Source organism: Somniosus microcephalus, chromosome 15, assembly GCF_052327205.1.
Source record: "Somniosus microcephalus isolate GS21.2 chromosome 15, FLI_Smic_1.0, whole genome shotgun sequence".
Lineage (NCBI taxonomy): Eukaryota > Metazoa > Chordata > Chondrichthyes > Squaliformes > Somniosidae > Somniosus > Somniosus microcephalus.
In genome coordinates this window covers 48,149,876-48,174,479 of record NC_141001.1, presented here as the reverse complement: position 1 = coordinate 48,174,479, position 24,604 = coordinate 48,149,876, and the positions used below count along the sequence as shown (strand labels likewise).

Sequence of the window (24,604 nt, the reverse complement as noted above, 5' to 3'; positions counted from 1 at the left end):
ACTGAGTCATGGAAAATAATTGGAGGGCAAACGCCCTCGTAGATGCTGTTCTGCCCAGGGCAGATATATGCTTCCTGGCACCTCATTCTTTCATTATTAGACATGCGTTAGAAATAACCTATTCAGTACTTACCCAGTCACTTAGTCATCATAACCAGGCTGTCCATGAACACTATTAGACATCACTATTATATGCAGCTCTCTGCCCATTGTCACATGCCTATTCATGGCTTCCAGTAGATGGTCCTGCCACCTCAGCTTTGGCCTTGCATGTAATCTTCCAGTTGATACCCATTCTATCACCTTTTAAAGGCAGCCATCTTCAGCCATATAACATCCTTGATCTGGAATGTCCACTCTGTATCTTGCTGTGTTACTATCCACAAGCCACTCTATTCCATTACTGCAGTGTATGTCACTCTGTAACTTGCTCTGTTACTGTACATAGATCGCATCATCCCATTACTACACTGTTGGTCAGTCTGTAACTTGCTCTGTTACTGTACATAGATCGCTTCATCCCATTACTGCAGTGTTGGTCAGTCTGTAACTTGCTCTGTTACTGTACATAGATCGCTTCATCCCATTACTGCAGTGTTGGTCAGTCTGTACTTCCTGCTGATACCAAGCACCTCATTGAGCCAAAAGCGTGAAGAGAAGTTGGTGGGAAGATGGTGCCTGGTTGATTACCAGCACCTCCCAACATTCAGTTCTGATTAAAACAGGTGTTGTGCTGCATTTTACACAAGGGTTTCCATTATAGAGCACAGGATTGGTAAGACACAGTTCTATTAAAATATACAGGACTTTTGAATGAGTGCAAAAATATCATGCTTTATATTTGGCAATGCAAACTTGCAATTAAACATATACAGCTAAAGGGAAAATCAGATAATAAAAAAAATGTGCTTTACCATCATGTGCTTTTTAAAAAATGTATTTATTCACGGGATGCGGACGTCACTGACAAGGCCAATATTTATTACCTATCCCTAATTTCCCTTGAGAAGGTGGTGGTGAGCCACCTTCTTGAACTGCTGCCGTTCATGTGGTGAATGTACTCCCACAGAGCTGTTAGGTAGGCAGTTCCAGGATTTTGACCAAGCGACAATGAAAAAGCAGTGATATATTTCCAAATCAGGATGGTGTGTGACTTCGAGAGGAAGTTGGAGGTGGTGGTGTTCCCATGCACCTGCTCCCCTTGTCCTTCTAGGTGGTACAGGTCGCGGGGTTGGGAGGTGCTGTCGAAGAAGCCTTGGCGAGTTGCTACAGTGCATCTTGTAAATGGTACACAATGCAGACATGGTGCACTGGTGGTGGAGGGAGTGAGTATTTAAGGTGGTGGATGTAGTGCCAATCAAGCGGGCTGCTTTGAACTGGGTGGTGTCGAGCTTCTTGAGTTGTTGGAGCTGCACTCATCCAGGCAAGCGGAGAGTATTCCATCACACTCCTTACTTGTGCCTTGTAGGTGATGGAAAGGCTTTGGGGAGTCAAGAGGTGAGACACTTGCCACAGAATACCTAGCCTCTGACCTGCTGTTGTAGCCACAGTATTTATGTGGCTTGTCCAGTTAAGTTTCTGGTCAATGGTGACCCCCAGGATGTTGATGGTGGGGGATTAGACAATGGTAATGCTGTTGAATGTCAAGGGGAGGTGCTTAGACTCTCTCTTGTTGGAGATGGTCATTGCCTGGCACATGTATAGCACGAATGTTAACTGTCACTTATCAGCCCAAGTCTGAATGTTGTCCAGGTCTTGTTGCATGCGGACACAGACTGCTTCATTATCTGATGTGTTGTGAATGGAACTGAACACTGTGCAATCATCAGCGAACATCCCCATTTCTGACCTTATGTTGGAGGGAAGGTCATTGATGAAGCAGCTGATGGTTGGGCCTAGGACACTGCCCTGAGGAACTCCTATAGCGATGTCCTGGGGCTAAGATGATTGGCCTCCAACAACCACGACCATCTTCCTTTGTGCTAGGTATGACTCCAGCCAGTGGAGAGCTTTCCCCCTGATTCCCATTGACTTCAATTTTACTAGGGCTCCTTGATGCCACACTCTGCCACACTCGGTCAAATGCTGCCTTGATGTCAAGGACAGCCACTCTCACCTCACCTCTGGAATTCAGCTCTTTTGTCCATGTTTGGACCAAGGCTGTAATGAGGCCTGGAGCTGAGTGGTCCTGGCAGAACCCAAACTGAACATCGGTACAGCAGGTTATTGGTGAGTAAGTGCCATTTGATAGCACTGTTGATGACACCTTTCATCACTTTGCTGATGATTGAGAGTAGGCTGATGCAGCGGTAATTGGCCGGATTGGATCTGTCCTGCTTTTTGTTGACAGGACATAACTGGGCAATTTTCCACTTTATCGGGTAGTAGCCAGTGTTTTGGCTGTACTGGAACAGCTTGGCTGGAGGCGCGGCTAGATCTGGAGCACAAGTCTTCAGTACTACAGCTCAGCCATTTCTTTATATCACTTTGAGTGAATCGAATTGGCTGAAGGCTGGCATCTGTGATGGTGGGGACATCAGGAGCAGGCCAAGATGAATCATCCACTCTGCACTTCTGGCTGAAGATGGTTGCAAACACTTCAGCCTTATCTTTTGCACTCACGCGCTGGGCTCCGCCATCATTGAGGATGGGGATGTTCATGGAGCCTCCTCCTCCCGTTAGTTGTTTAATTGTCCACCACCATTCATGACTGGATGTGGCGGGACTGCAGAGCTTTGATCTGATCTGTTGGTTGTTGGATCGCTAAGCCCTGTCTTTAGCATGCTGCTTCTGTTTTTTTAGCATGCATGTAGTCCTGTGTTGTAGCTTCACCAGGTTGGCACCTCATTTTTAGGTACGCCTGGTGCTGCTCCTGGCATGCTCTTCTACTCTCCTCATTGAACCAGGTTGGTCCCTTGGCTTCATGGTAATGGTAGAGTGAGGGATATGCCGGGCTATGAGGTTACAGATTGTGGTGGAATATAATTCTGCTGCTGTTGATGGCCCACAATGCCCCATGCATGCTCAGTTTTGCGCTGCTAGATCTGTTCTGAATCTATCTCATTTAGCCATGGTGTGGAGATGCCGGAGTTGGACTGGGGTGGACAAATGTAAGAAATCACACAACACCAGGTTATAGTCCAACAGCTTTATTTGAAATCACAAGCTTTCGGAGCGCTGCTCCTTTTTCAGGTGAAGTGGAGAAATGCATAAAGACACAGCTTATATAGTCAGAGAATCATGTCAGATGTTTACAGGTAACCTTTCCAACTGCCATTTATCACACCTCGGCAGAGAGATAATCACAGCAGTCAAAGGTGTGAATGGTGTCCAAACAGGTCAGTCAGGGAAACATTACATCAAAGAACAATGAGGTGGGGTCACAAGGGGTCAAATATTGCAGATGCCGAGGTGTGATAAATGGCAGTTGGAAAGGTTACCTGTAAACATCTGACATGATTCTCTGACTATATAAGCTGTGTCTTTATGCATTTCTCCACTTCACCTGAAAAAGGAGCAGCGCTCCGAAAGCTTGTGATTTCAAATAAAGCTGTTGGACTATAACCTGGTGTTGTGTGATTTCTTACATTTATCTCATTTAGCACGGTGGTAGTGCCACACAACACGAAGGAGGGTGTCCCCAGTGTGAAGACGGGACTTCGTCTCCACAATGACTGTGCGGTGGTCACTGCTACCAATATTGTCATATACAGATGCATCTGTGATAGGTAGATTAGTGAGGATGAGGTCAAGTAGTTTTTACCCTCATATTGGTTCTCTCATCACCTGCCGCAGGCCCAGTCTGGCAGTTATGTTCTTCAGGACTTAGCCAGCTCGGTCAGTAGTGGTGCTACCAAGCCACACTTGGGGATGGACATTGAGGTCCCCCACCCAGTGTACATTCAGTGCCCTTGCTAACTTCAGTGCTTCTTCCAAGCAGTGTTCGGAACATAGGAACAGGAATAGGCCATTCAGCTCCTTGAGCCTGCTCTGGCATTCAGTGAGATCATGGATGACCTGCGACCTAACTCCATATATCCGGCTTTAGCCCATATCCCTTAATACCTTTGGTTAACAGAAAGCTATCAATCTCAGATTTAAAATTAACAACTGATCTCGCATCAATTGCCGTTTGCAGAAGAGAGTTCCAAACTTCTAACACCCTTTGTGTGTAGAAGTGTTTCCTACTTTCACTCCTGAAAGGTCTGGCTCTAATTTATAGACACTGCCCCCCAGTTCTAGAATCCCCAACCAGTGGAAATAATTTCTATCTATCTGTTCCCCTTAGTAACTTGAAAACTTCGATCAGATCACTTCTAAATTCTAGGGAATACCACTCTAATTTGCGTAATCTCTCCTCGTAACTTAACCCTTGAAGTCCGGGTATCATACTGGTAAACCTACGCTGCACTCCCTCCAAGGCCAATATATCCTTCCTAAGGTGTGGTGCCCAGAACTGCTCCCAGTACTCCAGGTGTGGTCTAACCAGGGCTTTGTATAGCTGCAGCATGACTTCTACCCCTTTGTATTCTAGTCCTCTAAATATAAAGGCCAGCATCCCATTAGCCTTTTTGATTATTTTCTGGACCTATTCATGACATTTTAATGATCTATGTACCTGGACCCCCAAGTCACTTTGAACCTCCACTGTTTTTAGCCTTTCCCCATTTAGAAAGTGCCCTGCTCTATCCTTTTCAGGTCCAAAGTGGATGACCTCACATTTGCCTACATTGAAATCCATTTGCCACAGTTTTGCCCATTCACTTAATCTGTTGATATCCCTTTGTACTTTTATGCTTTCATCTACACAGCCTACAATGCCACCTATCTTTGTGTCATCAGAAAATTTGGATGTATGACTTTCTATGCCATCATCTAAGTCATTAATAAATACTGTGAATAGTTGAGGCCCCAACATAGATCCCTGCGGGACACCACTAGTCACCTCCTGCAAATTTGGCGTTTAACATGGATGAGTACTTTGTTCATCACTGTTTGGCATAAAAATAAAACAAAAAAGGTGACTCAACCGTGGCTAACAAGGGAAATTAGGGATAGCATAAGATCCAAGGAGAGGACATATAATTTGGCCAGAAAAAGCAGCAAACCTGAGGATTGGGAGCAGTTTAGGATTCAGCAAAGGAGGACAAAAGGATTAATTAAGAGGGGGAAAATAGATTGAGAGTAAGCTTGCGCGGAACATAAAAACATAAAGGCTTCTATAGATATGTGAAGAGAAAAAGACTGGTGAAGTCAAGCGTAGGTCCCTTGCAGTCAGAATCAGGGGAATTTATAATGGGGAACAAAGAAATGGCAGACCAATTAAATACATACTTTGGTTCTGTCTTCACAAAGGAGGACACAAATAACCTCCCAGAGATGTTGGGGAACATAGGGGCTAATGAGAGGGAGGAACTGAATGAAATCAGTATTTGTAGGGAAATGGTGTTAGGGAAATTGACGGGATTGAAGGCCAATAAATCCCCAGGGTCTGATAATCTACATCCTCGGGTACTTAAGGAAGTGGCCCTAGAAATAGTAGATGCATTGCTAGTCATCGTCCAAAATTCTATAGACTCTGGAACAGTTCCCATGGATTGGAGGATAGCTAATGTAACCCCACTATTTAAGAAGGGCGGTAGAGAGAAAACGGGGAATTATAGACCGGATCTTCTTATACTTTTTTGTAGCAGTTTGATACAACTGAGTGGCTTGCTAGGCCATTTCAGAGGGCAGTTAAGAGTCAACCACATTGCTGTGGTCCTAGAGTCACATATAAGCCAGACCAGGTAAGGACGACAGGTTTCCTTTCCTAAAGGACATTAGTGAACCAGATGGGTTTTTATGACCATCCTATAGCTTCACTGTTACCATTACTGATATTATCTTTTTATTCCAGATTTATTTAATTAATTGAATTTGAATTCACAATCTCTGGATTATTAGTCCAGGCCTCTGGATTACCAGTCCAATAACCTAACCACTATGTTACCATACCCAAGGGTACTTCAGCACTCTGAGATAGTTTGTCCATGGGATCCAGGGCAATTTGGCACATTGGATCCAAAATTGGCTTAGTGGCAGGAGGCAGAGGGTGATGGTCGAAGGTTGTTTTTGTGACTGGAAGCCTGTGTCCAGTGGTGTACCGCAGGGATTGGTGCTGGGTCCTTTGCTGTTTGTAGTGTACATTAATGATTTAGATATGAATGTAGGAGGTATGATCAGTAAGTTCGCAGATGACATGAAAATTGGTGGAGTGGTAAATAGCGAGGAGGGAAGCCTCAGGCTACAGGACAATATAGACGGGATGGTTAGATGGGCAGAACAGTGGCAAATGGAATTTAACCCTGAAAAGTGTGAGGTGATGCATTTTAGGAGGACAAACAAGGCAAGGGAATACACAATGAATGGTAGGACCCTAGGAAGGACAGAGGATCAGAGGGACCTTGGTGTGCATGTACATAGATCCCTGAAGGCAGCAGGACCCGTAGGTAAGGTGGTTAAAAAGGCATATGGGATACTTGCCTTCATTAGCCGAGGCATAGAATATAAGAGCAGGGAGGTTATGATGGAGCTGTACAAAATGTTAGTTAGACTACAGCTGGAATACTGTGTACAGTTCTGGTCACCGCACTATAGGAGGGATGTGATTGCATTGGAGAGGGTGCAGAGGAGATTCACCAGGATGTTACCTGGACTGGAGCATTTCAGCTATGAAGCGAGACTGCACAGGCTGGGGTTGTTTTCCTTAGAGCAGAGAAGGCAGAGGGGGGACCTGATTGAGGTGTACAAAATTATGAGGGGCATAGATAGGGTAGATAGAAAGGAGCTTTTCCCCTTTAGTAGTGGGGTTAATAACCAGGGGGCATAGTTTCAAGGTAAGGGGCAGGAGGTTTAGAGGGGATTTGAGGAAAACCTTTTTCACCCAGAGGGTGGTTGGAATCTGGAACTCACTGCCTGAAAGGGTGGTAGAGGCAGGAACCCTCACAACATTCAAGAAGCATTTAGATGAGCACTTGAAACGCCATAGCATACAAGGCTACGGACCAAGTGCTGGAAAATGGGATTAGAATAGACAGGGCTTGATGGCCGGCGCAGACACGATGGGCCGAAGGGTCTCTTTCTGTGCTGCATAACTCTATGACTATGACTATAAGCTCTAACATGGTTAACTGGTGGACAAGCAACTAGATAAACCTACATCCATGAGTTTCAAAATTATTTTATTTTATTTAAAGTGATTTATTTAATACAAATAACATTTTTATATATCTATCTACATTACTATCTGTGGTCCTCCTGAATTATATCACCATCAGGTGAGGGACAGTGAATGTTCAGTGAATCCGTGTACTTATTGTTTTAAGATGTTTTCCTGATAGGCAGAGCAATCCGAGAAACCTGCAGCTTGATATTTGCGTGCAGTGTACCGTGACTGAGGAAAGCCTGATGGGTTAGAAAAGCACCATACCCCACTCTGCTCTTAGACAAACCCAAAGATTGGATGCCAAATAAATTGGGGAGAAGCTTACTGAAAACAGAAAGAAATTGGCTCATGTTATTAATTGAGGGAATGGATGGTGCAGTTGATTAGCGCACTGTCCCTTCACTCTGCAATATGGGTTCTGATCCTGACCTGAATGATTGAATGAAATTCTCTGCTGCTTTAAGAAGGTTCCTGTGTGAGATGAGTTTGGGAAGCCCACAACACAAAATTACCCCTGATTTGGCACTAATAGACACGGGGCGAGGGGAGAATTTTAACCCCCCAGTGACGGGTGGGAGAGGTTTGGATTGGGGGTTAAATTGGTACAAATGTGAAACCCGACCCCCAACCTGCCGCGACCTGCATCTGCTTCCGGTTTAACCGCGGCAAGTTTGGGCTCGGCCGAGTAACCGCTCTGGGGAGGCGGTTCAGCGTTTTTATTATGTTAATGAGGCTGCGTTCCTCAGATTTTGGCAGCCATTTAATTTTAATGGCTGCGGGTCCAGTATCCAAGGGCTCAGGAAACCTGGCAGCCAAAGCTGCCATGTCCAGCAGGTAAGTGTTTTCCAGCACTGCTTGTGGGCCAAGAGGAGCAGGAGTGCTTCACCCCCAGCCCCTCAAACAAACCTGCTGCAATCTAGTGTGGCTCTGCTGTTAAATTCGGCAGGACCTCTGCCTTCCTGGTATTTCCGAGTTTCCCGGCCACTGATGCACACCCCCGCTCCCTCCCTGTCTCCCCGTAAATATGGGGACTTGTGACTTAGAGTCCTTAGGATGGCTGATGTGGGAAAATGAGAACTGTCATACTCTTCTATGATTCTGTAGGGGAGTGGGACTAATTAGATCGCTCGTTCAAATTCAACAAGCACAATGGGCCGATTGGCCTCCTCCTGTGCTGTATGATTCTGAAACTGGGGCTTAGGCACAGTGCTGAGACAGAGAAGAGGGAGCTTTACTTTGCATCTGCTGTGACCATGAATTACCTGAACTTGGAAGAGCTTCCTTTCTCAGCACCAACACGCCTCACCTTGAGCTGTATAACTCATGCAAAAAAAATAGAATATTGTTAATAAGTATCTAACTTTTTTCTCTTTGTATTCAATTGCAGAACAAAGGCATGATAGACCAACTTCTATTGCAGATCCTGTCGAAAATCAAACTTATTCAAGCACCAGCTTGGGACCTCCACCAATACAGGCCCGAGGCAGCATTCATCAATATGACAATCGTCTCCTAAAACCATCTTTAGATGGGGACAACTGCCTGTACGCCACAGTGCCAAAATCCTCACACCGTAGGAGCCGAGCAAAAATTCCAGGGCCTCCTGTCATGTCCAGAAAATCACAGCTAACAGGTAAAGACTTCCTGTTGGTCCCTGATCTAATCAAGTACATCACCTGGATTTGTGATTACAATCTACAGCAGCCAGGAAGGACCAAAGAAGCCAGGCTGTCAGATTGAGTACTTTAGATCGGGTATATTTTGTCGCACAGCGGTGGTCTAATCTCTGTAGTAGGTATAGATTGGCCCTAGAGTGCAGTAGAGTGTGAGATTCTCCAAATCTCTCTTGCAATTAGAGCCGAAAGGAGCAGCCATGTTTCAAATGGAGCCAGAGCATGCAGCCCATGGAGGAGGAGCTAGACATTGGGTAAAGACAGGATCTGGCTCGGTCACAGTTCAGAAGCCTGCGAAACACTCGCTGTCTAATCTTACACACGTGGAGGGCGAGATACTGGAGAAAGTCATAAGAACATAAGAAATAGGAGCAGGAATAGGCCACTTGGCCCCTCGAGCCTGCTCTGCCAATCAATAAGATCATGATTAGGTGATGCCTAGTTTATAGGCTTTATAAACCTTTAGATTGCATAAGGAAGGGAATACTGAGAGAGGTGAGGTGTGGCATTGTTTTAAGGACGTAGAAGAAGGATGAGTTAGTGTAAGAGACTGTGCGGTGATTCTTGATCTCAATACAATGTGAATGTAGGGAGGAGGAAGAGTGTATAGGGCAGCATATTTTCAGACAGAAAGCAGAAGAAACTGAGACAAACAAGTGTGAAAAATATCTATTCCACTCTCTCCGTGCTTTCTATTCAGTTATGATTCCATTTATTGTGTTTGGTATCAGATGATGAAGATGGCCAGGCTCCTCCTCTGCCTCCACGTCCCAATACTCTGAAACCTGATGTCTTCACCACACGTCAGCTCTCTACCACTCTGCCAGCTACACTGAACTCACACCCTCGGGTGCCTCCACCGAGGCCCAAGCGTGGTAAGCTGGTTAATGATGAATAAAATTATTTTGTTTCTTAACAGAACTGAATTGTGCAAATTGTGTGCCTACGTGACAATAGTAATTGTACTTTAAGAGTAATTCATTGGCATTAAAGCACTTTGAGACATCCTGAGGACAGAAAAAGGGTTATATAGATGCCAGCTTTTTCTTCTTTAACATAGATTGTGGTCATTAAGAGGATTTTCCCAACCTTACATTTTGGCATTTTTTATCATTTTTTCATGGAAAGGATTTGTGAATGAATTATGTTTAAGTGTCGTGTTTTAAAACCGTGAATCAGCATAAGTATTTTTCAGAAACCATAGGCTGCAACTTCTGAGACAGAGGAAGGTTCATGGTGTTCATTGTAAAGGCTTCCACAATGCCTCTGGACATTAAGCAATTCATTATCTAGTCTCAGAGAGCCTAATAAACTAACCATTTCTGTTATAGTTGGGATGATGCTTTCATGTGAGACCAGTATGAAGGTGATTCTAGTCAGAGTGTTGACAGGCTATTCAACAGTGGAGGGCATCACAACCAAGCCTAGCTAAGATCAGTTTACTTTAGCCTTTGGGCTAAGGAGCAGGAACCAATTCAGCCTTGTACTCACTCCTGACCACTATCGATTGAGCCCAACTAGGAAGTGCACTTATGTGGAGTTCAAATGAAGGCAAGATTGGTCTGGGACTTGATGCTCCCCATGGTCAAATAGTCTGGAGCACTTACTGTTTGGGCTTATGTAAAATGCCATACTGGCCAATGCATCATAGGATTCCCAATATCTGTCAAACCATCCCCCAGCAAAGCATTAGGACTTTCGGAACAGAAAGGGGACAGGGAGAGGATAGTGATACAAAGGACATTCAATAATTGGCCACTAGGTTTCTCAGTTATTCAAATATCCATTTGTGGCTACTTCATTTCAGGACCTAAGGTGTCACATTCCCCCTCAACACTTCCCTCCTTGCTCTCTTGTAGACCCCCATTATCCTGCTCTGAATCTACTGGTTGTTGTCTTAAAATCAGATTTATTTAGGTCTCTCATTAAAATCCTTTTCAGTCGTTGTGATTTTTTTCGAGTTTACTGAAGCATCAGTGCCAACAGGAAGTGTTTAGCCACCTGCATCCTGGTGAGCTGATTGCAGCATGAGATCAGTCGTCCTTCAGCTGCTGCAGTTCCAACTCCAACTGTGAAAGCCCTGTGTGTACAAACATCAAAATAAACAAATTCTCGACACTGTTCAATGACTGATAACTGAATTAGGGCCTGTAGGGAGGAATATCCATTGTTGACTAGCACTAGGCTGTGTAATTGAGGTTGGCCTCTGGAAAAGAGATTAGTTCCAACCAGCTTGTCCATTTTTGTTTGATCAACCCTTATACCTTCTTAACATATCAACCAGCAGACCCTTGGATACATTTGTACCACCCACTTCGATGGCCTTTTTTGGTAACTTATTTTAAAATCTGATTACTATTCGGGCAAAAATATTCTGCCTGACTTTCTCTTATTGTTCCTAACTTGAATTTGAATGTTTCACCATCAATGCCCACACTGCTGTTGCACAGTCTAGGACTGGATACCCTACAGTATCACTAATAGATTCACAAGCAGTTGGTGGATAAGTTAGACTTGGCTATATATGAAAAACAAAAATATTCAAAATAACATTAAAGTTAAATATTTGGTATTAAGCTATTTAAAAAAGCACTGCCTTTGGGACAACCCCCCACCATCAACATCCTGGGGGTCACCATTGACCAGAAACTGAACTGGATCAGCCACATAAATACTGTGGCTACAAGAGCAGGTCAGAGGCTGGGTATTCTGTGGCGAGTGTCTCACCTCCTGACTCCCCAAAGCCTTTCCACAATCTACAAGGCACAAGTAAGGAGTGTAATGGAATACTCTCCACTTGCCTGGAGGAGTGCAGCTCCAACAACACTCAAGAAGCTCAACACCATCCAGGACAAAGCAGCCCACTTGATTGGCACCCCATCTACCACCTTAAACATTCACTCCCTCCACGACCGGTGTACCATGGCTGCAGTGTGTACCATCTACAAGATGAACTGCAGCAACTCGCCAAGGCTTCTTCGGCAGCACCTCCCAAATCCGCGACCTCTTCCACCTAGAAGGACATGGGCAGCAGGCGCATGGGAACACCGCCACCTCCAAGTTCCCCTCCAAGTCACATACCATCCTGATTTGGAAGTACATGGCAGTTCCTTCATCGTTGCTGGGTCAAAATCCTGGAACTCCCTTCCAAACAGTACTGTGGGAGTACCTTCGCCACACGGACAGCAGCAGTTCAAGAAGGCGGCTCACCACCACCTTCTCAAGGGCAATTAGGGATGGGCAATAAATACTGGCCTTGCCATGTAAAAAAAAACCTTCATTAGATTCCAGCCCATAATTCACTCTCATGTATCCATTTTTCGATATAGAAACAGTAGGAACCTCTTGATTAGATTCCAGTCTGTAACTCACTCCCACGATTTTGACTCCCGCCCAGTAGTCATTATTTGAGCACGCCTCTTCCTCTCTGTAACTCATAAGACATAAGAACATAAGAAATAGGAGCAGGAGTTGGCCATACGGCCCCTCGGGCCTGCTCCGCCATTCAATGGGATCATGGCTGATCCGAACTTAGACTCAGGTCCACTTCCCTGCCCGCTCCCTGTAACCCCTAATTCCCTTATCAGCTAGGAAACTGTCTATCTCCGTTTTAAATGTATTTAATGTCGCAGCTTCCACAGCTCTCTGAGGCAGCAAATTCCATAGATTTACTACCCTCTGAGTGGAGAAGTTTCTCATCTCCGTTTTGAAAGGGCAGCCCCTCATTCTAAGATTATGCCCCCTAGTTCTAGTCTCACCCATCAGTGGAAACATCCTCACCGCATCCACCCAATCAAGCCCCCTCACAATCTTATATGTTTCGATAAGATTGCCTCTCATTCTTCTGAATTCCAATGAGTAGAGTCCCAACCTACTCAACCTTTCCTCCATAAGTCAACCCCCTCATCTCCGGAATCAACCGAGTGAACCTTCTCTGAACTGCCTCGAGAGCAAGTATACCTTTTCTTAAATATGGAAACCAAAACTGTACGCAGTATTCCAGGTGTGGCCTCATCAGTACCCTGTATAACTGAAGCAAGACTTCCCTGCTTTTATACTCCATCCCACTTGCAATAAAAGCCAAGATTCCATTGGCCTTCCTGATCACCTGCTGTACCTGCATACTAACCTTCTGTGTTTCATGCACCAGGACCCCCAGATCCCTTTGTACTGTAGCACTTTGCAGTTTCTCTCCATTTAGATAATAACTTGCTCTTTGATTTTTTCTGCCAAAGTGCATAACCTCACACTTTCCAACATTATATTCCATCTGCCAAATTTCTGCCCACTCACTTAGCCTGTCTATGTCCTTTTGCAGGTTTTTTATGTCCTCCTCACTCACTGCTTTCCCTCCCATCTTTGTATCGTCAGCAAACTTGGATACGTTGCACTCGGTCCCTTCCTCCAAATCATTAATATAGATTGTAAAGAGTTGGGGTCCCAGCACTGACCCCTGCGGAACACCACTAGTCACTGATTGCCAACCCGAGAATGAACCATTTATCCCAACTCTCTGTTTTCTGTTAGATAGCCAATCTTCCACCCATGCCAGTATATTACCCCCAATCCTGTGATTTTTTATCTTGTGCAGTAATCTTTTGTGTGGCACCTTGTCAAATGCCTTTTGGAAGTTCAAATACACCACATCCACTGGTTCTCCTTTATCCACCCTGTTTGTTACGTCCTCAAAGAATTCGAGCAAATTTGTCAAACATGACTTCCCCTTCATAAAACCATGCTGACTCTGTCCGATTAAATTATGCTTATCCAAATGTCCTGTTACTGCTTCCTTAATAATGGACTCCAACATTTTACCAACCACGGATGTTAGGCTAACTGGTCTATAGTTTCCAGCCTTTTGTCTACTTCCCTTTTTTAAATAAGGGCATTACATTAGCAGTTTTCCAATCTGCTGGGACCTTTCCTGAATCCAGGGAGTTTTGGAAAATTACCACTAATGCATCCACAATCCCTACCGCTACTTCTCTCAAGACCCTAGGATGTAAGCCATCAGGTCCAGGGGATTTATCCGCCTTTAGTCCCATTATCTTACCGAGTACCACCTCCTTAGTGATTTTAATCGTGTTTAGCTCCTCCCCCCCCATAGCCCCCTGTTTGTCCAGTGTTGGGATATTTTTAGTGTTCTCTACTGTAAAGACTGATACAAAATATTTGTTCAGCGTTTTTGCCATCTCCATGTTCCCCACCACTAATTTCCCGGTCTCGTCCTCTAAGGGACCAACATTCACTTCAGCCACCCTTTTACTTTTTATATAACTGTAGAAACTCTTGCTATCTGTTTTTATATTTTTGCCAGTTTACTTTCATAATCTATCTTCCCTTTCTTAATTAATCTTTTAGTTATTCTTTACTGGCTTTTAAATGCTTCCCAATCTTCTATCCTCCCACTAGATTTGGCTACTTTATATGCCCTTGTTTTCAGTCGGATACTATCCTTTATTACTTTACTTAGCCACGGATGGCTGTCTTTTCTTTTACGCCCCTTTTTCCTCAGTGGAATATATTTTTCTTGAAAGTTGTGAAATATCTCCTTGAATGTACACCACTGCTCATGTACTGTCTTACACCTTAATCTATTTTCCCAGTCCACTTTAGTCAACTCTGCTCTCATACCTTCATAGTCTCCTTTATTTAAGCTTAGTACGCTGGTTTGAGATCCAACTCTCTCACCCTCCAACTGAATTTGGAATTCAACCATGTTATGGTCACTCATTCCAAGGGGATCCTTTACTAGGACATTTTTTATTAATCCTGTCTCATTACACAGGACCAGATCTAAGATTGCCTGCCCCCTGGTTGGTTCAGTAACATACTGCTCAAGGAATCCGTCCCTAATGCACTCTATGAACTCTTCCTCAAGGCTGCCCTGCCCAATTTGATTTGTCCAGTCAATATGAAAGTTAAAATCCCCCATGATTATAGCTGTTCCCTTATTACAAGCCCCAACTATTTCCTGATTTATACTCCGACCAACAGAGTTGCAACTGTTAGGAGGCCTATAGACTACGCCCACTGGTGTTTTTTTCCCCTTATTATTCCTTATCTCCACCCAAACTGTTTCACTATCCTGATCCTTTGACCCAATATCATTTCTCACTATTGCAGTGATTCCATCCTTTATTAACATAGCCACCCCACCTCCCTTTCCTTCCTGTCTGTCCTTCCTAATTGTCAAATACCCCTGGATGTTTAGTTCCCAGTCATGGTCACCTTGCAGCCATGTTTCTGTAATGGCCACCAGATCATACCCATGTGTAATTATTTGTACCGTCAACTCGTCTATTTTGTTACGAATGCTGCCTGCATTCAGATAAAGAACTTTTAAATATGTTTTGTGACAATTTATTCCTGCTTTTACCCCCTTTACTATTTTACCTTTATCTTTATACATTCTGTCCCTTCCTGACACGCTCTGGTTTTTAATTCCCCCACTGTTACCTTGCTCTATTGCCTTCTCCGCTGACATTTTTATTTTTTGCTCTCTTGAAACCTCCCCCCCCCCCCACTAATTAGTTTAAAGCCCTCTCTACAGCCCTAGTTATTTGATTCGCCAGGATTGTAGTCCCAACACTGGCCAAGTGAAGTCCGTCCCAACGGAACAGCTCTCTCCTGTCCCAGTACTGGTGCCAGTGTCCCAAGAAGCAAAACCCATTTCTCCCACACCAGTCTTTGAACCACGCATTTAACTCTCTGATTTTATTTACCGTAGCCAAATTTGCTAGTGGCTCAGGTAATAATCCAGAGATTATTACCCTAGTGGTTCTGTTTTTTAATTTGGCCCCTAGCTGCTCATACTCCCTCAGCAGAACCTCTTTCCTTGTCCTATCTATGTCGTTGGTACCAACATGGACCACGACAACTGGATCCTCCCCCTCCCACTCCAAGTTTCTCTCCAGCCCAGAGGAGATGTTCTTAACCCTGGCACCGGGCAGGCAACACAGCCTTCGGGACTCTCGCTCTCGGCTGCAAAGAACCCTATCTATCCCCCCAAATGATACTATCCCCTACCACTACAACATTTCTTTTTACTCCCCCCACTTGAATGGCCCCTTGTTCCACGGTGCTGTGGCCAGGTTGCTCATCCTCCCTGCAGTCCTCGCTCCCGTCCCCACAGGGAGTAAGAGCCTCGAACCTGTTGGACAAGAGCAAGGGCTGCGGCTCCTCCAACACTACCTCCTGGATCCCCGTACCTGCCTCACTCATAGTCACACCCTCCTGTCCCTGACCACGGACTACATCTGAATTAGTTAATCTAATTGGTGTGACTACTTCCTGGTAACTCTCCCCCTCCCTGATGTGTCGCAGTGTTTGAAGCTCGGACTCCAGCTCATCAACACGGAGCCGGCATTCCTCGAGCAGCCAACACTTACTGCAAATGTGATCATTGTGAACATCAATGGTGTCCACCAGCTCTCACATATTGCAGCAGTAACACATCACCTGCTCTCCCATTCTATGTAATTAATTACATTTATTATTATTATTTTTAAATGATATATTTAAGGGCCCTGGTTTACAAACTGTCCCGCGACACCACAGAGACCTTAAAAACTATAAACCACAGAGTTAAAGTTTTAAAAAAGAGAGAAATACTCCCAACCAATCACTTACCTGCTTTGTGGTGACGTCACACCTCGATTACTTTTTACTTCTCTCCCTCTGAGATTGGAGTTGGTATGCCTACCCACGCCTCGGGCTTACCTTTTATAGGTCGCTGCCGCTCGGATTCCCGCCGCTGCCGCTCTGAGGCCTACCCGCGATTCGGGCTCACCTTAAATACTGCCGCCGCTCGGATTCCCGCCGCTGCCGCTCTGAGACCTACCCACACCTCGGGCTTACCTTTTAGAGGTCGCTGCCGCTCGGATTCCCGCTGCTGCCGCTCTGAAGCCTCCTCACGCCTCGGGCTTACCTTTAATAGGTTGCTGCCGCTCGGATTCCCGCCACTGCCGCACTGAGGCCTACCCGCGCCTCGGTCTTACCTTTTATAGGTCGCTACCGCTCGGATTCCCGCCGCTGCCGTTCTGAGAACTCCTCTTCCTCTCTGTAACTCACTCCTCTTCCTCTCTGTAACTCACTCTTGTTCCTCTCACTGTAACTCGCTCCTGTTCCTCTCACTGTAACTCACTCCTGTTCCCCTCTCTGTAACTCACTCCTGTTCCTCACTCTGTAACTCACTCCTGTTCCTCTCTCTGTAACTCGCTCCTCTTCCTCTCTGTAACTCGCTCCTCTTCCTCTCTGTAACTCGATCCTCTTCCTCTCTGTAACTCGCTCCTGTTCCTCTCTCTGTAACTCACTCCTGTTCCTCTCTCTGTAACTCACTCCTGTTCCTCTCTGTAACTCACTCCTGTTCCTCTCTGTAACTCACTCCTGTTCCTCTCTGTAACTCGCTCTTGTTCCTCTCTCTGTAACTCGCTCCTGTTCCTCTCTCTGTAACTCACTCCTGTTCCTCTCTCTGTAACTCACTCCTGTTCCTCTCTCTGTAACTCACTCCTGTTCCTCCCTCTGTAACTCACTCCTGTTCCTCTCTCTGTAACTTGCTCCTCTTCCCCTCTCTGTAACTCAGTCCTGTTCCTCTCTCTGTAACTCACTCCTGTTCCTCTCTCTGTAACTCACTCCTGTTCCTCTCTCTGTAACTCACTCCTGTTCCTCTCTGTAACTCACTCCTGTTCCTCTCTCTGTAACTCACTCTTGTTGCTCTCACGGTCACTCGCTCCTGTTCCTCTCTCTGTAACTCACTCCTGTTCCCCTCTCTGTAACTCACTCCTGTTCCCCTCTCTGTAACTCCCTCCTGTTCCCCTCTCTGTACCTCACTCCTGTTCCTCTCTCTGTAACTCACTCTTGTTCCTCTCACTGTAACTCGCTCCTGTTCCTCTCTCTGTAACTCACTCCTGTTCCTCTCTCTGTAACTCGCTCCTGTTCCTCTCTCTGTAACTCGCTCCTGTTCCTCTCTCTGTAACTCACTCCTGTTCCTCTCTCTGTAACTCGCTCCTGTTCCTCTCTCTGTAACTCGCTCCTGTTCCTCTCTCTGTAACTCGCTCCTGTTCCTCTCTCTGTAACTCGCTCCTGTTCCTCTCTCTGTAACTCACTCGTGTTCCTCTCTCTCTAACTCACTCCTGTTCCTATCTCTGTAACTCACTCCTGTTCCTCTCTCTGCAACTCACTCTTGTTCCTCTCACTGTAACTCGCTCCTGTTCCTCTCTCTGTAACTCACTCCTGTTCCTCTCTCTGTAACTCACTCCTCTTCCTCTCTGTAACTCGATCCTCTTCCTCTCTATAACTCGCTCCTCTTCCTCTCTGTAACTCACTCCTGTTCCTCTCTCTGTAACTCGCTCCTGTTCCTCTCTCTGTAACTCACTCCGGTTCCTCTCTCTGTAACTCACTCCTCTTCCTCTCTGTAACTCGCTCCTCTTCCTCTCTGTAACTCGCTCCTCTTCCTCTCTCTGTAACTCGCTCCTCTTCCTCTCTCTGTAACTCGCTCCTCTTCCTCTCTGTAACTTGCTCCTCCTCCTCTCTGTAACTCGCTCCTCTTCCTCTCTGTAACTCGATCCTCTTCCTCTCTGTAACTCGCTCCTCTTCCTCTCTGTAACTCACTCCTGTTCTTCTCTCTGTAACTCACTCTTGTTCCTCTCTCTGTAACTCACTCCTGTTCCTCTCTCTGTAACTCACTCCTGTTCCTCTCACTGTAACTCGCTCCTGTTCCTCTCTCTCTAACTCACTCCTGTTCCTCTCTCTGTAACTCGCTCCTGTTCCTCTCTCTGTAACTCACTCCTGTTCCTCTCTCTGTAACTCACTCCTGTTCCTCTCTCTGTAACTCACTCCTCTTCCTCTCTGTAACTAACTCCTGTTCCTCTCTCTGTAACTCACTCCACTTCCTCTCTGTAACTCGCTTCTCTTCCTCTCTGTTACTCAGTCCTCTTCCTCTCTGTAACTTGCTCCTCTTCCCCTCTCTGTAACTCGCTCCTGTTCCTCCCTCTGTAACTCGCTTCTGTTCCTCTCTCTGTAACTCGCTCCTGTTCCTCTCTCTGTAACTCGCTCCTGTTCCTCTCTCTGTAACTCACTCCTGTTCCTCTCTCTGTAACTCCTCTTCCTCTCTGTAACTCACTCCTGTTCCTCTCTCTGTAACTCGCTCCCCTTTCTCTCTGTAACTCACTCCTGTTCCTCTCTGGAACTCACTCCACTTCCTCCCTCTGTAACTCACTCCTGTTCCTCTCTCTGTAACTCACTCCTGTTCCTCTCGCTGTAACTCGCTCCTGTTCCTCTCTCTGTAACTCGCTCCTCTTCCTCTCTGTAACTCACTCCTGTTCCTCTCTCTCTAACTCACTCCTGTTGCTCTCTGTAACTCACTCCTGTTCCTCTCTCGGTAACTCACTCCTGTTCCTCTCTCTCTAACTCACTCCTGTTCCTCTCTGTAACTCACTCCTGTTCCTCTCTCTGTAACTCATTCCTGTTCCTCTCTGTAACTCGCTCCTGTTCCTCTCTCTGTAACTCACTCCTGTTCCTCTCTGTAACTCATTCCTGTTCCTCTCTGTAACTCACTCCTGTTCCTCTCTCTGTAACTCACTCCTGTTCCTCTCGCTGTAACTCGCTCCTGTTCCTCTCTCTGTAACTCGCTCCTCTTCCTCTCTGTAACTCACTCCTGTTCCTCTGTCTGTAACTCGCTCCTGTTCCTCTCTCTCCAGCTCACTCCTGTTCCTCTCTGTAACTCACTCCTGTTCCTCTGTCTGTAACTCGCTCCTGTTCCTCTCTCTGTAACTCACTCCTGTTCCTCTCTCTGTAACTCACTCCTGTACGTCTCTCTGTAACTCACTCCTGTTCCTCTCTGTAACTCGCTCCTGTTCCTCTCTGTAACTCGCCCCTGATCCTCTCTCTGTAACTCACTCCTGTTCCTCTCTGTAACTCGCCCCTGTTCCTCTCTCTGTACCTCGCTCCTGTTCCTCTCTCTGTAACTCACTCCTGTTCCTCTCTGTAACTCACTCATGTACTTTCTCTCTGCAACTCACTCCTGTTCCTCTCTCTGTAACTCACTCCTGTTCCTCTCCCTGTAACTCACTACTGTACGTCTCTCTGTAACTCACTCCTGTTCCTCTCTGTAACTCGCTCCTGTTCCTCTCTGTAACTCGCCCCTGATCCTCTCTCTGTAACTCACTCCTGTTCCCCTCTGTAACTCACTCCTGTTCCTCTCTGTACCTCGCTCCTGTTCCTCTCTGTACCTCGCTCCTGTTCCTCTCTGTAACTCGCTCCTGTTCCCCTCTCTGTAACTCGCTCCTCTTCCTCTCTCTGTAACTTACTCCTGTTCCTCTCTGTAACTCGCTCCTGTTCCTCTCTCTGTAACTCGCTCCTGTTCCTCTCTCTGTAACTCGCTCCTGTTCCTCTCTGTAACTCGCTCCTGTTCCTCTCTGTAACTCACTCCTGTTCCTCTCTCTCTAACTCACTCCTGTTCCTCTCTGTAACTCGCTCCTGTTGCTCTCTCTGTAACTTGCTCCTGTTCCTCTCTCTGTAACTCACTCCTGTTCCTCTCTCTCTAACTCACTCCTGTTCCTCTCTGTAACTCGCTCCTGTTCCTCTCTGTAACGCACTCCTGTTCCTCTCTCTCTAACTCACTCCTGTTCCTCTCACTGTAACTCACTCCTTTTCCTCTCTCTGTAACTCGCTCCTGTTCCTCTCTCTGTAACTGACTCCTGTTCCTCTTTCTAACTCGCTCCTGTTCCTCTCTCTGTAACTGACTCCTGTTCCTCTTTCTAACTCGCTCCTGTTCCTCTCTCTGTAACTGACTCCTGTTCCTCTCTCTGTAACTCGCTCCTCTTCCTCTCTGTAACTCGCTCCTGTTCCTCTCACTGTAACTTGCTCCTGTTCCTCTCTCTATAACTCACTCCTGTTCCTCTCTCTGTAACTCACTCCTGTTCCTCTCTCTCTAACTCCCTCATGTTCCTCTCTGTAACTCACTCCTGTTCCTCTCTGTAACTCGCTCCTGTTCCTCTCTCTGTAACTCACTCCTGTTCCTCTCTTTAACTCACTCCTCTTCCTCTCTCTGTAACTCGCTCCTGTTCCTCTCTGTAACTCACTCCTGTTCCTCTCTTTAACTCGCTCCTCTTCCTCTCTCTGTAACTCACTCCTGTTCCTCTCTGTAACTCACTCCTGTTCCTCTCTCTGTAACTGACTCCTGTTCCTCTCTCTGTAACTCGCTCCTCTTCCTCTCTCTGTAACTCACTCCTGTTCCTCTCACTGTAACTCACTCCTGTTCCTCTCTGAAACTCACTCCTGTTCCTCTCTCTGTAACTCACTCCTGTTCCTGTCTCTGTAACTCACTCCTGTTCCTCTCTCTGTAACTCACTCCTGTTCCTCTCGCTGTAACTCACTCCTGTTCCTCTCTCTGTAACTCACTCCTGTTCCTCTCTCTGTAACTCCCTCATGTTCCTCTCTGTAACTAGCTCCTGTTCCTCTCTGTAACTCACTCCTGTTCCTCTCTCTGTAACTCACTCCTGTACCTCTCTCTGTAACTCACTCCTGTTCCTCTCTCTGTAACTCGTTCCTGTTCCTCTCTGTAACTCACTCCTGTTCCTCTCTGTAACTCACTCCTGTTCCTCTCTGTAACTCACTCCTGTTCCTCTCTGTAACTCACTCCTGTTCCTCTCTGTAACTCGCTCTTGTTCCTCTCTCTGTAACTCACTCCTGTTCCCCTCTGTAACTCACTCCTGTTCCTCTCTCTGTAACTCACTCCTGTTCCTCTCTCTGTAACTCACTCCTTTTCATCTCTCTGTAACTCGCTCCTGTTCCTCTCTCTCTAACTGACTCGTTCCTCTCTCTAACTCGCTCCTCTTCCTCTCTCTGTAACTCACTCCTGTTCCTCTCTCTGTAACTGACTCCTGTTCCTCTCTCTGTAACTCGCTCCTGTTCCTCTCTCTGTAACTCGCTCCTGTTCCTCTCACTGTAACTCGCTCCTGTTCCTCTCTGTGTAAATCGCTCCTGTTCCTCTCTCTGTAACTCACTCCTATTCCTCTCTGTAACTCACTCCTGTTCCTCTCTGTAACTCACTCCTGTTCCTCTCTGTAACTCGCTCCTGTTCCTCTCTGTAACTTGCTCCTGTTCCTCTCTCTGTAACTCACTCCTGTTCCACTCTCTGTAACTCGCTCCTGTTCCACTCTTTGTAACTCGCTCCTGTTCCTCTCTCTGTAACTCGCTCTTGTTCCTCTCTCTCTAACTCGCTCCTGTTCCTCTCTCTGTAACTCACTCCTGTTCCTCTCTGTAACTCACTCCTGTTCCTCTCTCTGTAACTCACTCCTGTTCCTCTCTGTAACTCGCTCCTGTTCCTCGCTCTGTAACTCGCTCCTGTTACTCTCTCTGTAACTCACTCCTGTTCGCTCTCTGTATCTCGCTCCTGTTCCTCTCTGTAACTCCTTCCTGTTCTTCTCTGGAACTCGCTCCTCTTCCTCTCTGTAACTCACTCCTGTTCCTCTCTCTGTAACTCACTCCTGTTCCTCTCTGTAACTCGCTCCTGTTCCTCTCTGTAACTCACTCCTGTTCCTCTCCCTGTAACTCACTCCTGTTCCTCTCTGTAAGTCACTCCTGTTCCTCTCTGTAACTCGCTCCTGTTCCTCTCTCTGTAACTCACTCCTGTTCCTCTCTGGAACTCACTCCTGTTCCTCTCTCTGTAACTCACTCCTGTTCCTCTCTGTAACTCGCTCCTGTTCCTCTCTCTGTAACTCACTCCTGTTCCTCTCTGTAACTCACTCCTGTTCCTCTCTCTGTAACTCACTCCTGTTCCTCTCTGTAAGTCACTCATGTTCCTCTCTGTAACTCACTCCTCTTCCTCTCTCTGCAACTCACTCCTGTTCCTCTCTCTGTAACTCGCTCCTGTTCACTCTCTGTAACTCGCTCCTGTTCCTCTCTGTAACTCGCCCCTGATCCTCTCTCTGTAACTCACTCCTGTTCCTCTCTGTAACTCGCCCCTGTTCCTCTCTCTGTACCTCGCTCCTGTTCCTCTCTCTGTAACTCACTCCTGTTCCTCTCTGTAACTGACTCCTGCTCCCCTCTCTGTAACTCGCTCCTGTTCCTCTCTCTGTAACTGACTCCTGTTCCTCTCTCTTTAACTCGCTCCTCTTCCTCTCTCTGTAACTCACTCCTGTTCCTCTCTCTGTAACTCACTCCTGTTCCTCTCTCTGTAACACACTCCTGTTCCTCTCTGTAACTCACTCCTGTTCCTCTCTGTAACTCGCTCCTGTTCCTCTCTGTAACTCGCTCCTCTTCCTCTCTGTAACTCACTCCTGTTCCTCTCTCTCTAACTCACTCCTGTTCCTCTCTGTAACTCCCTCCTGTTCCTCTCTGTAACTCGCTCCTGTTGCTCTCTCTGTAACTTGCTCCTGTTCCTCTCTCTGTAACTCGCTCCTGTTCCTCTCTCTGTAACTCGCTCCTGTTCCTCTCTGTAACTCACTCCTGCTCCTCTCTGTAACGCACTCCTGTTCCTCTCTCTCTAACTCACTTCTGTTCCTCTCACTGTAACTCACTCCTTTTCCTCTCTCTGTAACTCGCTCCTGTTCCTCTCTCTGTAACTGACTCCTGTTCCTCTTTCTAACTCACTCCTCTTCCTCTCTCTGTAACTCACTCCTGTTCCTCTCTCTGTAACTGACTCCTGTTCCTCTCTTTGTAACTCGCTCCTCTTCCTCTCTCTGTAACTCGCTCCTGTTCTTCTCACTGTAACTTGCTCCTGTTCCTCTCTCTGTAACTCACTCCTGTTCCTCTCTCTGTAACTCACTCCTGTTCCTCTCTCTCCAACTCCCTCATGTTCCTCTCTGTAACTCACTCCTGTTCCTCTCTGTAACTCACTCCTGTTCCTCTCTCTGTAACTCACTCTTGTTCCTCTCTTTAACTCACTCCTCTTCCTCTCTCTGTAACTCGCTCCTGTTCCTCTCTGTAACTCACTCCTGTTCCTCTCTTTAACTCGCTTCTGTTCCTCTCTCTGTAACTCGCTCCTGTTCCTCTCTCTGTAACTCGCTCCTGTTCCTCTCTCTGTAACTCGCTCCTGTTCCTCTCTGTAACTCGCTCCTGTTCCTCTTTGGAAGTCACTCCTGTTCCTCTCTGTAACTCACTCCTGTTCCTCTCTGTAACTCGCTCCTGTTCCTCTCTCTGTAACTCACTCCTGTTCCTCTCACTGTAACTCACTCCTGTTCCTCTCTGTAACTCACTCCTGTTCCTCTCTCTGTAACTCACTCCTGTTCCTCTCGCTGTAACTCACTCCTGTTCCTCTCTCTGTAACTCACTCCTGTTCCTCTCTCTGTAACTCCCTCATGTTCCTCTCTGCAACTAGCTCCTGTTCCTCTCTGTAACTCACTCCTGTTCCTCTCTCTGTAACTCACTCCTGTACCTCTCTCTGTAACTCACTCCTGTTCCTCTCTCTGTAACTCTCTCCTGTTCCTCTCTGTGTAACTCGCTCCTGTTCCTCTCTGTAACTCACTCCTGTTCCTCTCTGTAACTCACTCCTGTTCCTCTCTGTAACTCGCTCCTGTTCCTCTCTAACTCGCTCCTGTTCCTCTCTCTGTAACTCGCTCCTGTTCCTCTCTCTGTAACTCGCTCCTGTTCCTCTCTCTGTAACTCGCTCCTGTTCCTCTCTGTAACTCGCTCCTGTTCCTCTTTGGAAGTCACTCCTGTTCCTCTCTGTAACTCACTCCTGTTCCTCTCTGTAACTCGCTCCTGTTCCTCTCTCTGTAAC

General features: G+C 46.4%; 1 protein-coding gene across 1 annotated transcript in view; it reads left to right on the top strand.

Moving 5' to 3' along the window:
- Positions 1-24,604, top strand: part of LOC147106714 (circularly permutated Ras protein 1) — a 131,277-nt gene that overhangs the window by 22,907 nt on the left and 83,766 nt on the right. The window contains exons 3-4 of the mRNA XM_086007771.1: positions 8,595-8,840; positions 9,612-9,755. Coding sequence (XP_085863897.1) covers positions 8,595-8,840; positions 9,612-9,755 — 390 coding nt within the window. The remainder of the gene's footprint in view (positions 1-8,594; positions 8,841-9,611; positions 9,756-24,604) is intronic.